This window comes from Xiphias gladius, chromosome 11 (assembly GCF_016859285.1).
Source record: "Xiphias gladius isolate SHS-SW01 ecotype Sanya breed wild chromosome 11, ASM1685928v1, whole genome shotgun sequence".
In the NCBI taxonomy this organism is placed as follows: Eukaryota; Metazoa; Chordata; class Actinopteri; order Istiophoriformes; family Xiphiidae; genus Xiphias; species Xiphias gladius.
The window spans coordinates 19,846,048-19,861,745 of NC_053410.1; the positions used below are offsets into that span (position 1 = coordinate 19,846,048).

Here is a 15,698-nt window from a genome sequence, read left to right on the forward strand (position 1 = left end):
AATGTTAAACATACGGTTAATGTGAAAATATGAACAAGTATTTCAGTTAACTGTAAGCTGTAATAAGGTAGTGTTAAAGAAGGTTTTCTGCCCAATTTTGCTTTTTTTAATACTGTTTTCGCATAGCACGAAAAGGCAGCTAAAATAAAAATAACTAAAATTAAACAAAGACCGAAAAAAAGTAAATAATTAAATTGTTGTTTCTTTTTTTCAGAAAGTACTGTTGCTAAAAGGTTGAAGGACAAGGAAAAAAAAAAAAACACACACTTTATAACATTTATTTTGAAAGCCAATACAGGAACTCCCCCCTATTGTTCCGGGCTGCTTGATGCTGGTGTAAAATACCACACGGGCGAGTGGGAGGAAGCCAACTTGGAAACACCGCGGAGCCAAACTCCCTCTCGTTGAGAACCGAACTGGTCAGGCAGTCGGCGGCTCTGGACGCAGGCAGACGGCGGCTACACAGACCGGCTTGGAATGAGCCAGTGCGGCCTAAATCCACGCCTCACCTCCGCTCCGCAAGCCACCTGGGAGTTTCGACTCGGCGTTCAAACTTTCGGCGTCGCTCCTCAGTCCGGACTCGTTAAGTCGTCTGTCTGGCTGGCCTGTAAACCGAAGCGTCCGTCCCACATGTTTCTGCCTCGTTCTCGCTAGTCTCCAGAACAACCAGGCGGAGAAGTCGCCCGGCGTCCCCCGGCGGACCCTGCGCAGGTAACGGGTACAGTTTCTACCTGTACGCACGCGGTGACGCGCGGATCTCTTCGACGCTCTCCTTTCGCGCTACGGCTCTTACGGTAGCCGCCGGAGAACAGCACCGGGGAGCCCGCGGAGCACCGGGACGGTCATGGATCTACCAGGAGAGAGCGAGACCCGGCGCGGGGAGGGCAAGAGAAGCCCCGCGGTGTTTCGTAGGAGCAAACCGCCGATGGACGCGATGTACGCCGTCGGTATTATCTGTCTCCAAGGTGGGTAACAAACTACTGTACATTTCGGACACACGGTGCACATACACGTCTGTCTATTTCTGTTCGCTGAATGCGGTAAAACAAGAAAAAACGTCGTAGTAACAGACGGTAATTGATACGAACCCCGACGCTGACCTCCATGCTACATTTCTGAAGAATGTAGCTGTCGCTGGTTCAAGTTAGTTCGTCGCGGTGACTGCCTTCGTCCTGAGGGAGAGAGACAGTAGGAAAAGTACCCGGAGTCAAAGTTATGCCTGCAGCCGCTTTTCTCATCCACGGCTTCAGAGGAACATTTACCACTGAGTTAAGATGTGAGGAATTTAAAGTACATTTTGTTTGGGGGTCAGTGGGTGGAAGAGGGTTCCCCTCCCCTCCCCCATAAACCCCAGTTGTTGTTTTTTTTTTTTGTTGGGGGGGCAACAACTGCAGTTTTGTGGGTAAATCCAGTCTTCAATCCTCATAGTGGCAGATTATTTCATCCATAGGGTTTAATGACCTTTTACTGGAAATGAGAAGATAAATCCTCTTGGTGTGGAAATACTCAGCTTAAAACAATTTTCACTGCTCCACACAATTCATGTGTTTGCATATTACTCTAGTTACACGGTAAATGAATTCCTCATGTGGAGCAGGGGAATGGCAGGATGATAGCAGGTTTCCGTTTATCGCTGAAGGCAGCCTTGCCATGTCATTATGTATTCCCAGGAGTGTACTTCCATCCTCACACAACACAGTGGATACGCCGTTTCTGATTATCATATTCATAACTCTGTTTGCCTGTTTGAACGGCCTCTCTGAGCCCCTGCTTTGTGTGCTGTTATGGGTGCCTTTCTTCTGCATGGGTGGAGAGCAGTGCCGTGCTTCTGCCTGACTCTTACCCAAAAGAGAGGAGCGAGAAAGGGGAAAATTAACGTGACGCGGCGCCCTCCCACATTGTCGAAGCCTCTTAGAGTTCATAACCTCAGCCGCAGAGTGAGGAAAAAGCCATGTAAAGATCCTTCCCAGTCTGTGCAAGGAATGCTCATATCCTGCCAGGGATCAGGCTCATTAACTCGCCGCTCATCGTGTCAAAACGCAGTCACTTTTATCTGATCTCCACATGTAGACTGAAACGCAGACTGTGTTCGCCTGCACCTCCAGCACAGCCATGACAGTCAAAGTGGCTGAAAAAAACCCTCTAGGTTAAAGTGTGTCTGACCCCCCCCCCCCAGTCTCCTCATGGTGCACACTTTGGGATGAATGTGTCCTCTGTGTTCAAGCAGCGCGGGGGACGGAGGCTGCCATGGGTTTGTGTTTATAGGATGCATGAATCGAGGCAAGCCAGGTACAGTCATGACAGCCTCGTGCTTTAGCCCGCTTTAGAGTGCCCTATTTTTAAAGGGGCTCACTGAGTATGTGAAAGCACTGCAAAGGCCAGAAATGGTGGTAAATGAGACACTGTTTTTATTGTGGCTTTGTGCCCACATGAAGCTGTCTGCACCAATCGTGGCATGTTTCTGGAGGGTTGTCTAATCTGCAGGATCTGGGCACTGTGGTCAAATATTTACCCAGATTTTTTCTTTTTTCTTTTTTTTAAGCTTACAGTAATCACTCTGTTTTTTTGTTCCACTCTTTGCTTTTCTATATCTTGCTCTGGTTTCTATTTGTAGCTCACCAGCAACGTGCTCTGAAGCAGCTCTCAGAGCAGATGAAGGCCACTTATGGAGTTAATGTCCATAATTTTAATACAGCATCTCTCCCATCCGCCTACCATTGCTTCCAACCTCCATTTCCCTTTTCCCCTCCGCTTCATCGAGCTAGTCCAATTCCTGAAGTGTTTATGTGGAAAAAATGACTGGGCTTGTTGCCGAGGCACTGGGATAGATGTGAAATGTTTAAGTAACATCCTCACGCGCTCACCTCTTCTCAGACCTGCCCCTTTGATCTCTCTCCTTCATGGTGCAGCTGGAGAAGATCTGCATTTCAGGTCTCCTAGTGCATTAATAATTTGGATTCCTCTGCAAAAAATGATATCCACTTCACAATGATTTAGAGGTGTCCAGTCAAATTTCTTGATGAAATTCCCCAGTAAATCCAGACTGAAGTGACTTTGGCAATCTTCTTTTTAGTCTCTCCATTCCACTTTAAAACTAGATACTATAACTAAACTGCAGTTAGTCATAGCTGCATATTATTGGGTTTGTGTAATGGGTTAGTTTTTCTGTCAACCAATTGATGGTATTTTTCCCAAAATTATACAAACGATGAATAAACCTTTGTTCTTTGTTTGCTACTATTAGAAGGCCTATAAAGTTTATCTGCAGCATTTGCACCATATCAGCTCAGGATCTGGATTGCGGCGCTGAACCATGCAGGGCTTTTTTCAGGATGTTTTTTTTGTCGGCGTGCCCAACTGCCACTGCTTTATTTTTAAAATCCATACACTTGGCTCTTATTAACCCCGTTGTGCCCGTAGGCTGTTTGGCTGCACACTCGTCCCGAGTCTCCGAATGAGATTCAGATTCAGAGGAAATGAAAGGATGGAGACTAAATAAACAGAGAAATATATTGTTTGGCTTGAAATTTTTGTCAGTTTACTGTCAGGTACATACAGTGGTTTACAGTGCTGTGGTGTACAATAATCCTCAGAATGAAAATGTAGTGTTAGTATTTATTTAAATATATCTGAGTAGATTACAATACAGAGCAAAGCTTGAGATTGGTATCTTTCATGCACAGCTGTTGATGCAGTAAACCGCAGTAACTTATTCATACATGCTGTAGATGTATCATATGACAAGACATTTTAAAGCAAGATTAATTTCTCTATTACTCTATTTTTGATCTGGGCACTGTTGTCTTGTGTGTTTGTTTTTTTTTCTCCCCCACATCAATTGATTCTGATACCTTGTTTGTTATTTCACTATAGTGCCACAGGGTGAACATCTGTCCACTGCAACTGCCCTGTAACATGCTATTTCTTTTATCCATCTTTGTTAAGATTTTTTTTAAGGCGGTGATTTGGGGTTTTAGTGTTTTTGACGTATAGTTTTTAAGTGCTGTATTTATTTATTTTACTTTTTTTCTAATATCCATTGCTCTGACAATTAATTTCTTGGTTAACCGATTCATTGTTTGGTCTTTAGTACATCAGACAACAGTGAAAAATGCCCATCGCAGTTTTCTAGAGCACAAACTGATGTCATTAAATGTCTTGTCAGACCCAAACTCCAAAACCCAAAACTATTTGCTTTACTTTAATGTAAGACAAGGAAAAGCAGCAGTTTCTTACATTTGAGGACATGGAGCCATCAAGCCTTTGGCATTTTTGCTTGAAAAATTACTTAAACAATTAATTGATTATTAAAATAGTTGCCAATTAATTTTCTTTCGATCGACTAATAGATTAATCAACTCATCGTTGCAGATGTGACCTCATTATGTTATTGTTTTACAAGTTTCTGTTGTCTAAATGAATGATTCTGGGCAAGTTGTAATTAAAAACTAAATTTAACTTTAAATTGGTCATTGAAGATGTTATTTATTTATTTGTTTTACATATGGAAGCTATTTAGCTTTAATCTTAACAGATACTGATTCTGGGAAATCTTAGTTCCATTGTGATGTTGATTTCAACCAAATCACCCATCCCTGGTTTGTGGTATTATATTGGATTAGTTTATATTGTAAATTTAGGTTCATTTTGTATTTGGAAACATTCGTGTCTGCATGTAGCGCTGTAGAAAGCAAATAATATAAATTGTGTTCAGGTCAGTAATGTTATGCTTTAACTCCGGTCCCCTTCAGCCCTTCGCTGTTATTTGAGACAGTAATGTCGGTCATTACTATAATGTGCCGGGGCTGTTTCAAGGATAGCTAAAGCTAGCTGTACTGAAAGAGCTGAGCTTGACAACAAAACAAAGCATTTAGCTGAGAGAAGCTGATAAATGGAGTTAAATAATAAGATCTGGTTCTCAGTGTGTTTGTGCACATCAGAAAGTTTGACTGGTAGTGCGAGTTGTGAGACTTGGGAGCATTTCTCAAGGTCTCCTGTGGCTCTTGTTTCTGATCATTTATCAGACAATGTTTATTCAGGTTCAGGTGAAGGCTTTTGAACTGGAGAGTCATCGTTTTCAGCCAGTTGATATGTGCCGTTTGCACTCACTCCATTATAGAGGGCTCTTCTCCCAGGGGAGGCTCTTCTTGCACTCTCTCAGAGATTACAGTCATGGCCGCCCAGCTTCTCAGATTTGGGATCCTTGTCTTTTCTAAACTAATTTGCCCTCATCTTCTCTGCTCTCTGTCCTCCAGCTCATGACCCCGAAATTGATCTAGGTCTGCCATTTTTAAATATTTTTTGAGGAGTTAAGGAACAAAGGGCCTTATAGAGGAGCCTGAAGTGATGATACAAATGTGGCTAAATTGGAAATATACAGCACCGTGACAACTGTGTTTACTTGTCTCATTCCGGATGAAATTTAACTGAGCAAAGACTTGCCATTTGTCAAATAGCTGTTACCTTCATGCTTCTGTCCACAACTTTTTTCCTCATGTAATTAAAGGAAGAAAGGAGGACATGAAACAGATGGAGGGAATGAAGATTGCATAAACAGGAAATTCAAAATAACCGGTCTCCTTCTTTCTTGCCATTATTGTCCTCGCTGGACTTTTTCCTATGACAGAAATACATTGGTGGAGTAACTGGGAAAAATGCATAATTAATTTAACTTAATTTTATTTTTAGTTTTTTGCCAGCGTTTCTAAAATATGTTGATTAGAAACATTTTAAAGTTATGGATCAGTGAATGCCAAAAGCAATACTCTCATCACCTAGGGGGAGAGATGATGAATGAAAAATAGATATTTAAATGAAAGAAAGAAAGATGGATGTGACAGCTTTTAAGATGTTGTGTCGGCTAATATTTTCCAAGCTCTGAAATTAAGTATTTGCTATGTGTATGTAGGAAGCATATGCCTGCTGATCGGATTTCCCTGACTGAAAAATAACCACTGTTCTCTGTGGCTCCTGTTGGCCTCATGTGATCAATAACGCCACATAAACAAAGGATTGCAAGAATCGAGCTCTTCCCTTTAAATGATAATTACTGCACCTAATGACCCATGTCCTTTTAAGATGCTGTGTGTCATGTGTGTGTGATAGAGTGCATGCGTGTTGGCTCATGTGTTTGTGGTTTTGCTGGCTCTGCTGCTGGACCCATGGTCAGCCCTAGTAGATCTCTGTCTCTTTTTCCATCTGTCCTGTCGTAGTTGGTCCGTTGCCCCTCGTGGTTGCCAGTCTCATCTGGAAGGATCTCTGTTGTTTATTGACTTGGTGCCTGCCTGCATGCCCCTGTCTCCTATCCTGTCTGGGCTGGAGGAGTGGTTAGCCTCTACCCCTGCCTGCCATTGCTGCTGACTTTGTTGTGTTACCCTCAGCAAAGTGTTTTTTTGTTCTGTGAGGTTTCCAAATGCTTGCTACCATGCTCCAGTGAGACACTATTCTAGAGGAGCTTTGTAATTTACCAGGGTTTAAGTCCTTAAATTATCTTCTGAGTATTGCAAAACACAAATGATCCTAACCTATATAATTATTTTTTAAATAAACGTCTTAGGACGGCTACTAATTCAAATAATACGCAGTGGAAGTAGAACTATATCTATTAGTCAATTAATCAGTCAACAGAAACTTAATCGGCAACTATTTTGGTAATCGAACAAAAAAATAAAAATGCCAAACAGTTGATGGTTCCAACTTCTGAAATGAGAGAATTTGATACTTTCCTTTGTTATACATCACAGTCAGCTGAATATCTTTGTCTGAATCAGTCCGAAACACAAAGCATGACATCTGATTAATAATGAAAACAATCGTTGGTTGCAGCCCTTCTGATGAGTGTTATTAATACAAGCAATACATGTACAATACTTATAAATACTCACATACTTATTAAAATGTTTTGGAGCTATGCATTTGAGTAACTAGTTTTCAAAGTTTGAGGTGGAAAGCCTTATTGCTCCAAAATTTTGGAAAATTGCTAGTCAAACAGACTAGCAATACATTTCCCCCGTATCAGAAAACAATTTTTTTTCCCGCATTGATTTTGATGCGACACATAATTAGACTCTAGAGTATTACACTCATCAAAACAAAGACACGAGACCCACAAAAATACAGTTCGATTAGTCTGAATATAATTTTTGGCCCCACCTGACTCTGGACAAGGGTAGTGGTGGGGAATGTTGATAAAATCTTTAACACACTTTACACACTTTGTCGATAGATTAAATACTCAGAAAGGAATGTTAGAATTAAATACCAAACAAACCTAGGTTCTTCGTCACATAGATACAAAAATCCTGTAAATTTAGTATTGCCATTAAGCAGTCCTGCCAGTTTTGTAACTTGCAGATAAAATGTAAATTATAATCTAATAAACAGATTATAACTTCCCTTGTTTAGTTGCCACGATCCTTCCGTCGTGACATTATTGTTCTCGTATCGGATGCGGTTGCTGACTATCTTTAACCTTAACCCCGTGTAATCTGCGGTAGCTGGGTCACTTATCTGCTGTTAGTGATAACCTATGGTTTCGTGTTCACGTTTTAAAAAATTATGATCACAGATGTTTTTACTAGTTTGACACTGTGCAGACATCACCCACTCTGTTGTAAATCCTCACGACAACTTTCCCCCTGCAGGGTAGGAGTGAGGCCCTGGTGAGGGGAAGCTCGGCTTCAGAGTGAAATAAAATCCCTGTTTTGTTCCAATGTCGGTGCCAAAGCATGTGCGGCGCTGCCACTGCATTCAGATGCATCTGATCGAAACGTGCAGGAATGTCTAATTTGGCTTCAGCCCGTTTGAAGGGGAGGAGGGAAGAAAGGAGGGTGGGAGAGGAGAAAGGCGTCTGGCATGCCATTGCATAATCCCAACAGCCATTAACTCTTTGTGTCCCGAGGCTGAATGAACCCATCATAGCAACGGGCCACAGGCAGAGTGACATCAGGCAGCTCTCAATCAACCCTCGTCTCCTCCCAGCAACACCCGCAGATTTAAACAGGCTGAAAAGGCCACTGGTGTTTAATGGGAAGGGCCTTCAACTCTGTTTGATCTCCAAATGAATGGGGTCAGCTGGCTACAACTGACCCTGCAGAGGGCCCAGTTGTTGTTTGGTAGTATCTTCTTTGAGTAGTTTGCATGTCCTCCGATCCGTACTGATTCACTGTATCATCTGGCTTAATTGTTCTCTGATGTGTCTGGCGGCGCTTTTCCTTATGCTGTATTTTGTCTTTTTGATGTGGGTTGCAGCAATGCTCAAAGGCCTTAAAAGGGCCACATCTGTCTCCATGGCAGCCTGTGCAGTGTTAACCTCCTGGTCCTGGTACCCGACTAAACCTGCACAGCTGGGATTTACTGTCTGCGATGGAACCAGCATAATGTATGACAGAAGCGGGCGGCTTTATCTTGGCGTGGGGAGCCTGTGAATGTTTTAGAGCTTCCCGGTTCCTCTGAATCCATGTCATACATTTTGGATGTGAACCAGTGCCACAGCACTACCGGTGTTCTCCCAGGCATTGAAGGAGCACAGTTGTATCTTTTCGGCTGCTCTCACAAAGAAAAATTTCCCTTCACAACAATATTTCTTGAAAGGGTTTTCTGTGAAATTGTCCCTGAAAGAAATGTAGTGCAGTGATGCATGGGGGGGGGGTATTGCATTGCTTGTGGTTTGTGTTGGCTGAACAACGTTCCATTTGCTTCTTTTCTGTTCTGCACAAAATACTTATTATAAAGTATCATTACATAATTCCATCACAGCATTTGCTCTCTGAGCTTTGGTCATCACCCTTTCAACGGCCTCTTTAATTTTATGCCATGTTAGCATGAATTATAACAAATGACAGTATAACAGATGTGTGATGTCATGTTTTTTGCTTGTGATCAAACTGATCTGCTGTTGCGTCTTTTACAGAAGTGTACTCACTTGAGTAGTAACTTCTGTATGTCTTTCTGCCGTTTGCCCTGTATTCAGCCTCTAACAAGTCGGTTGTTCAGCTGATTTATTTATTGGTTAAGGTTGAGCAGAATAGCTTCTTTTTTCAATTCTTTAATATATTACACCACCTCGGAATCTCTGTGTGTGTGTGTGTGTGTGTGTGTGTGTGTGTGCGTGCGTGTGTGTGTGTGTGCGTGCGCGTGCGCGTGCGTGGACAGCTGTGACTCTTCCACTGTCTTAAAAATAAGTCATTTAGAGATAAGACTGACAAAAGCAACTGAGCTGGAAGCTGAGATATCACAGTCTGTGATAAAATGCAAACAAAGCTGCAGTCAGACATGGATCAGAAGGTACTCCGAATAATTCAGACAGTGAGGAAATACTTTACCCCCCAATATGTAAGCGAAGTCGAAGACATGTGAAACAATCCACCATGAGCTGTCTGACAGCTGTCATACATCGGGTCAGCGTTAAGATACATAAAAGACAGCTTAGTCTTTATTCAGTACTTATGATGTAACTGCTCCATAAGTTCCTCTCCCAAGTCTCGGGCCCCAGTAGCATAATTACCTAGTGAAACCACTGCTGAGCTGAGGTCTGTTACCCGGCCCTGTTTGATGATTATACATCTCCTCTCCTGCAGCCAGTACGCCCAACAGCATTAGTGCATTATGGCTAGCATTGTTCTGTATTAGGAGACATTAAACTCCACCGCAGAGAGGGAAGCTCATTACACAGCCAGCATCGTTATTTCTGTGGGTATAATTATGTTAAACAATCTCACCAGTCTCCCCAGCTTCATATTGTTCCCACTCTTTTGCTGCTAGTCGCTCTGTGTTCCACCTTCCTGTGCTCCTTTTTTAACTTTGTTCGTACCACTTTCACGAACTACGCCGACTACCGAATCCCTTTAAACCTCATCCTCCTTTTTGCTGTCCTCTAACTGAACCTCCCCCTGAGTCTGCTTTAAGCCAGACTTCAGTGGGTTTTTTTTAAATCAGTTGTGACAGAGGGATGGCACAGCAGAGGCAGAATAACTGAGTAGGTTTGCTGCATGAGGAGGTTTTGGTAAAATTGCACCTCTTTGCTCAGAAGCGATTCTCCAGATGGGAAGGGCGCTGAAATGAGCCCACAGTTGTGTTATATTCTGTCGGACAGCTTCTGTGGGAAAACTGTTTACATCCAGACAAATTGTCTTTCAGTCTGACTGACATGGTCTCGTTCTTCACTCAGTATCAGGGCTCTGGCTTATGTCCTGTGCCCATTTCTGACCAAAACGCCCCCAGAACTTTTTTTTTTTTTTTAAATGTCCAACAGCTAGGTGTCATGTCAAGAGCAAACCTGTCTGTCGGTTTGTTTGGTGAGTTGTTTTCATCAGTGCAACACTGGGTCACAGGTTAGTCCAGTAACATCTGCTACATGAAGGTGCTTCCTGTTTGTCTTGCAATATTCCCTCCATCCTTCCACTCTACTGTAGCTATTATGTGAGTTACATGATGTGTTGGGCTGCTCTTGGTGTCTTATTAAAACTCATTTCATTGTGTGTGTTGTACAGTATATTTGATGAAAACTACTCTGCCCGTTTAAGGCATTAAAAATGTTTATTAAAAATGTTCTAGGTCTTCTGGGTTTCCATGGAATTTTAGCACTCCACGGTCTACAAACTGTTAAAAAGGATTTTCCACTCTACCAAGAATAAAGTCTTGAGGGCCAAACTTGATCTTTGTAGTTTCAGGGATTTTTTTCATATGATGATGGTCCAGTATAAAGATACTGAATATCTGCACAGGCTGGAAAATGACCAAATAGCAATCACTGGATGTGGATAAAAGTTTTCTATAAATAAATCTCTGGTGGGACACTTTTTGAAATGATAACCCTTGAATGAATCACGTATATACTGTCTTAAGTTTGCAGTATACCCACTTGAATGACAAACTTGCTTAATTGTGTATATTGCAGTCTGCAGCATTCTGCAACCAGTTCCCTGTCGAACATCTAAAGTGGAACTAAAGACATTGACAGTGGCACATTCATGCAAAATTGTGTACAAATTATTATGGCCAGTATAAATGATTACTGGCATTATTTTAGTTCATCAGTTGTCGGTGGGTGAAACGGAAAGTTAATTCCAGACATTGTTATCAGTATCAGCTATTACCAGCCTCAGTCAACAATATCAGTAATTGCTTTCAAAAACCCCACATTGGTCGATCCACACAGAGGACAAACATAGTACACACCACTACAATGGGCTGCTCTGTGCAGGTGCAGCCGGCTAACATGGCCTTGTTGATTGGGCAGCAAAGGACAGCGTTTCCTGTACTTATCTGCTCAGGTGACGACAGATAGAAATGCCAATGTTGTGTCTGACTGTTGACAATGGTCCCTGCTACCCCCCCAAAAAAAAAAAAAAAAAAGCAGAGGAAGTAGATGCTTTGTTGTAGTCTTTTCCTCCCGTCATTATGCCAGAGCGGATGAGGATGACTGCAGCGTCCTCTCTGTTCCAGGTTTGAGCTTTCACCGCTGCTTTGTGCCCTCATCCAGGTGAGGACCCCGACAGAGGGCCACAGTCCTGTCTTTCCTGACCGTGAACCGTGTGGCTGGGGGGGTCTCCGCTCTGTTTGTGTCGTGTGTGTGTGTGTGTGCGTGCGTGTGTGTGTGTGTGTGTGTGTGTGTGTGTGTGTGTGTGTGTGTGTGTGTGTGTGTGGCCAGAATGGAGGGCAAGGGCTACAGTCTCCCTGAGGGTCTTTACAACAGACGTGGCAGGAGAAGGCCGGCAGCTGTTTGGCTGTTGACTTCCTGTGGTGCAGAAGGGGGGGCCCCCGTGCAACTGAACACACGGGGCTTTCACTGCCTCTGGAATCTAAAAAATATGTAAACGCAGACTGACGCCTCACAGGAAAGGCTATTTTATGTATGTGCATGTGTTAGTGTGGCATGCACATGTGCCAATGCACCTGTGGGCACATATCTGCCTCTGTATTTTTATAGAAATTGCTTAATTTGTCCTGTTATGTGTCATCATTGACAGACTCTGTAGGAAACCACGCAGACCTGATGCTCTTGGGTTGTGTCGAGGTGGGACACCATAGTTCTTTGTGCAGCTAGAGACCCTTGCATTTGTAGTTTCACAAACTGGACCCAGACTTTGCTACTTGTCTTATTCATCCTTTTCTCTTTGTCTTGTTCTCAGTCATGACTGATGATGATTCATCCTGGGGTAAAATTTTAAGTGTGTTCGTCACTGTGTGAGAACTGCTTACTGAAAGTATTAGACTTTTAGACTTATTTTGCCGCTGAAATCATTCAGAAAGCTTCAGTCAGGAGGAGTGTGATATATTTAGTTTTATCTGATTTGGACATTGACATGATCAGCTGACCTAGTAATTAGTTTCAGTAACCAGTTGCATTTTGGATCTGACTGTGTTGGACAATTTCTGTAAATTTCCAATACCGACAATCTGAGGTTCACACCCACTTCGTGCAGCAATTGTCCAGGTGTGTTTAGGTGAACAAACTGTCAAGGTTTGTGTAAGGGAAATCATGTTTTCTTAATCTATTATTCTGATTTGGTGTATTAAATTGTATTTAATTGTGTGATAATTATGTAAGATGTTCTCTCTGTCCAGACAGAGTGCATGTGTGTATGTTTCAATGAACTGTTTAAGTAAATAGTACTGTACTCAATGACTGGTCTTAGACAAACTGAAGCCTCTGCATCAGAGAACAGCGGATGGAGTTTGAACTGTTTATGTACGAGTTACATCACAACATGCATCTACCATCTACTTGTGTACGTGACAGCTGCCTGGACTTTCTGCATTTAAGGGCCGTGATTTCAACCTCTTCTGTGTCAGTTTCTTGAAGCCTCCAGGCTGACAGACTGCACCCTATTCGGCCGAATAGTTAGACTCTGACTCTGTTTGCTGACTGTTGTTGGTTGTTCATTTTAATTTGACTCAATACTCTGTAATAAATTCTTTAAATCTGAGTTTGAGCTCAGTGTTATTAATGCAACTGTAATTTCTTGTTCCTCACCATAGAGCAAGAGCGTTTTTTCCTCAACAGTTTGGATTTCACCCATAAATTTCTCCCTTGCTTTCCAGGAGATACTGCCTTAAAATACCAGCATATCTAATTGATTATTTTATAAGTGTGGCCGTTCAAAAAAGTTTTTATCTTTTAACGTGGTTGAGCAAACCCTGGCCCATATCAGTTTCAAAAAGAGCCCATTACTTAAATAATGTGTTGTACCATTGATGTATACTGGGTAGGCATTGACAAACTATCCATGAAGCATCATGCCAGTATGTCAAACAATATCGACTGTTCTTAGCGTCTTTTCTGTATCTTGTTCTGTCTCTGTTTTTTGGTAAAATACGCCCGCCCATTGTTTAGAGATGGAGCTGTGTATTTCTGCCCGTTGCGTTTTTGCACCATGACTTCACCGCGGCTCTTTCATCTCTCTGTGGATGGTTTCCAGGCAGACATCTTAGTCTGCCTTTTGTGAGCCCCATCTTGTCCTGTCATTTTGGAGGAAGCAAAGAAAAGCAAAGAAAAGGTTGCAGTGAAAGGTACACCTCTGCCTTCCCTGCAACCACACATGTCCATCTCAAAATGAGGTCAGATGACACACGAGCCCCTGGTGCACCTCTCGCTTCCTTCTTTTCCTTTTATATTCCTCCTTCGTGCTCTTTGAACATTCACATGGAAGGTGGTGTGCTTTCAGTAGAAAAAACTACTCTCTGACTCTGGAACAGCAGGCGGCTTGCACTCTGATGTAAAAGGGTAGAGAAATCCTGCTGTCTGCTTCCAAAAAATGTCTTGTTTGAGCTGCATGTGTCTTGGGTAACAATCAAATACACTGTACTGCATTCTTTACGTGCAGATGTCAGATGGAAGGAAACTTGTTAAAAATTGTAGCTGTAGTGTTTCCCTGTCATGTGTTCCTCTTTGGATGTTGATTGCAAGAAGAGTCGCAACCATGGCTCATTAACGGTGATTAATACTACACCTTGAGGAAAAGCTGCTACTCTTTAATTTGATTCCCTTAAATCTTAAAGAGCAATACAATCATTTCATCCTGATGAAAACAGCAGTTATCCTTACATCAGGGCCACTTATTAGAAAAGCAAGTCTTTAGATTTTCAACCAGCCGGGCTAAACTTGACAACGTCTTGCGGTAGAGAGGCTAGTCATGAATTAAACACGCACTTCTATTCATAGACACCCGCACAAATGTTTCTCATCTCTTACAAGAGCCAGAGTTGGATGTCCTGCAGCTTTTCCTCCACCCCTCTTCCTTTGTTTGATCTTTTTTTTTTTTTTTTTTTATCTGGCAGTGTTGTAACTCTTTCTAAAACTCTGTGGCTTTTCAAAAGGCATTAAACATGAGCAAGTTCCCTAGTGCAAGGAAACAGTGAGAGACGTTCACAGAATATGCTGAGTTTATTAAAGCCATACAACAGGCCCGAGCCTCCCAGAGCTGTTGGCCCCTGCACCCCGTTTCCTTCTGTAAACAGTCACATTCACAAACTCTCACTCACATTAGTTATTTTATTTTAATTTTTTTTTTTAGAAAAAATGTGTCACTTTGAAGTTACTGTGAGGGCAGTCATTCATTCAGTTACCGTTTCTCTTAACTCTATGCATTTCCTGAAGCCATTACTTTGTACCTTACTTTCTGGTAAGTGGTTGGTTTACTTTGGAAATATGAATGTTATTATGTAAATGTTAATGGAAGGCCAAGTGCACTCGGGCTTTGTTGCTGTGCCTAGTGAGACCACATTTGCCTGAATAACTATAAAATGTCCAGGATGGCCACATAATAAAGTCTAAAATCCATGGCTTAAATATGTGCCTTTTAGTGGTAAGTGCCAAAATACTGGGAAAACGGGATTGTTGCTTTTTACGTCTCGGGAGTTCCAGCTCAGGAGAGGCAGTTTTTTGTATGTCCAGAAGTAATTAAAAGAACTATTAATTGACCAGTGAAAAACTTGACAGTCACAATTTTACATCTACAAGCCGGACATGAGCTGTCTCCTCCTTTTTCAAGTCACAGCTGGAAATCACGAGTGAAAGGTTTGGCTGCAGGCTGCATTTCAAAGTAACTTTTAATACAGTGTGCTGTTGGTAGGTTAGTGCATAAAAAACAAACAGTGGTACTTCTAAAATGTCCTAATGAAGACTTTAATTTCAGGCAGGAGTATGGGTAATTTGGGCAGCTGGGGGACATCAGACTGTGAGGGAGGGAGGTTGGAGGGTCAGGGAGAAGCTGAGGTCACCCTCCCAAAGACCTGCTCAGGTTTCAGTGCAGATGGACTCTAACAAGCATTAACCTGATTCAAAGCGAGGAAGAGAGACAGGTTTTACGCCACTACAGATGGAAGTGTGAGCTCCCGAGTGGGACGCTGTCAGCTTTAAAAGTGTAATGGATGATTATAGGTCAGGGCCACACCGAGGAACCATTTGCTTCGGATATACTTTTTTCACAAATGGCTTCCTAATAGATTACATTTTTTGACAATACGTAGTTGAATAGACTTTCTACAGATTTTCTACAGAGGAAAAACAATGCAACAACTCACTCCAGCTTTGAACTGATGATCAGGGGTGATTATACCTGCTTTGCTCAAGGACAGCACTGTTCATTAGGCACAGGACTGCGCTTTGAATTCTCCAGGACCTGAGAAATGCATGTGTAGGTGACTGTGTGCGCTTGGGGAGACACTGACAGTCATCTTGCTGTCACTCTGTTATC

The 15,698-nt window shown here is 42.3% G+C and overlaps 1 protein-coding gene across 1 annotated transcript in view; it reads left to right on the top strand.

Moving 5' to 3' along the window:
* Window positions 1-349: 349 nt before the first annotated feature.
* The window catches only part of ptk7b (protein tyrosine kinase 7b), a 70,520-nt gene continuing 55,171 nt past the window's right edge, over window positions 350-15,698 (top strand). Inside the window, exon 1 of the mRNA XM_040139708.1 lies at window positions 350-965. Within this exon, the coding sequence (XP_039995642.1) occupies window positions 845-965 (121 nt within the window). The 5' untranslated portion in view covers window positions 350-844. The remainder of the gene's footprint in view (window positions 966-15,698) is intronic.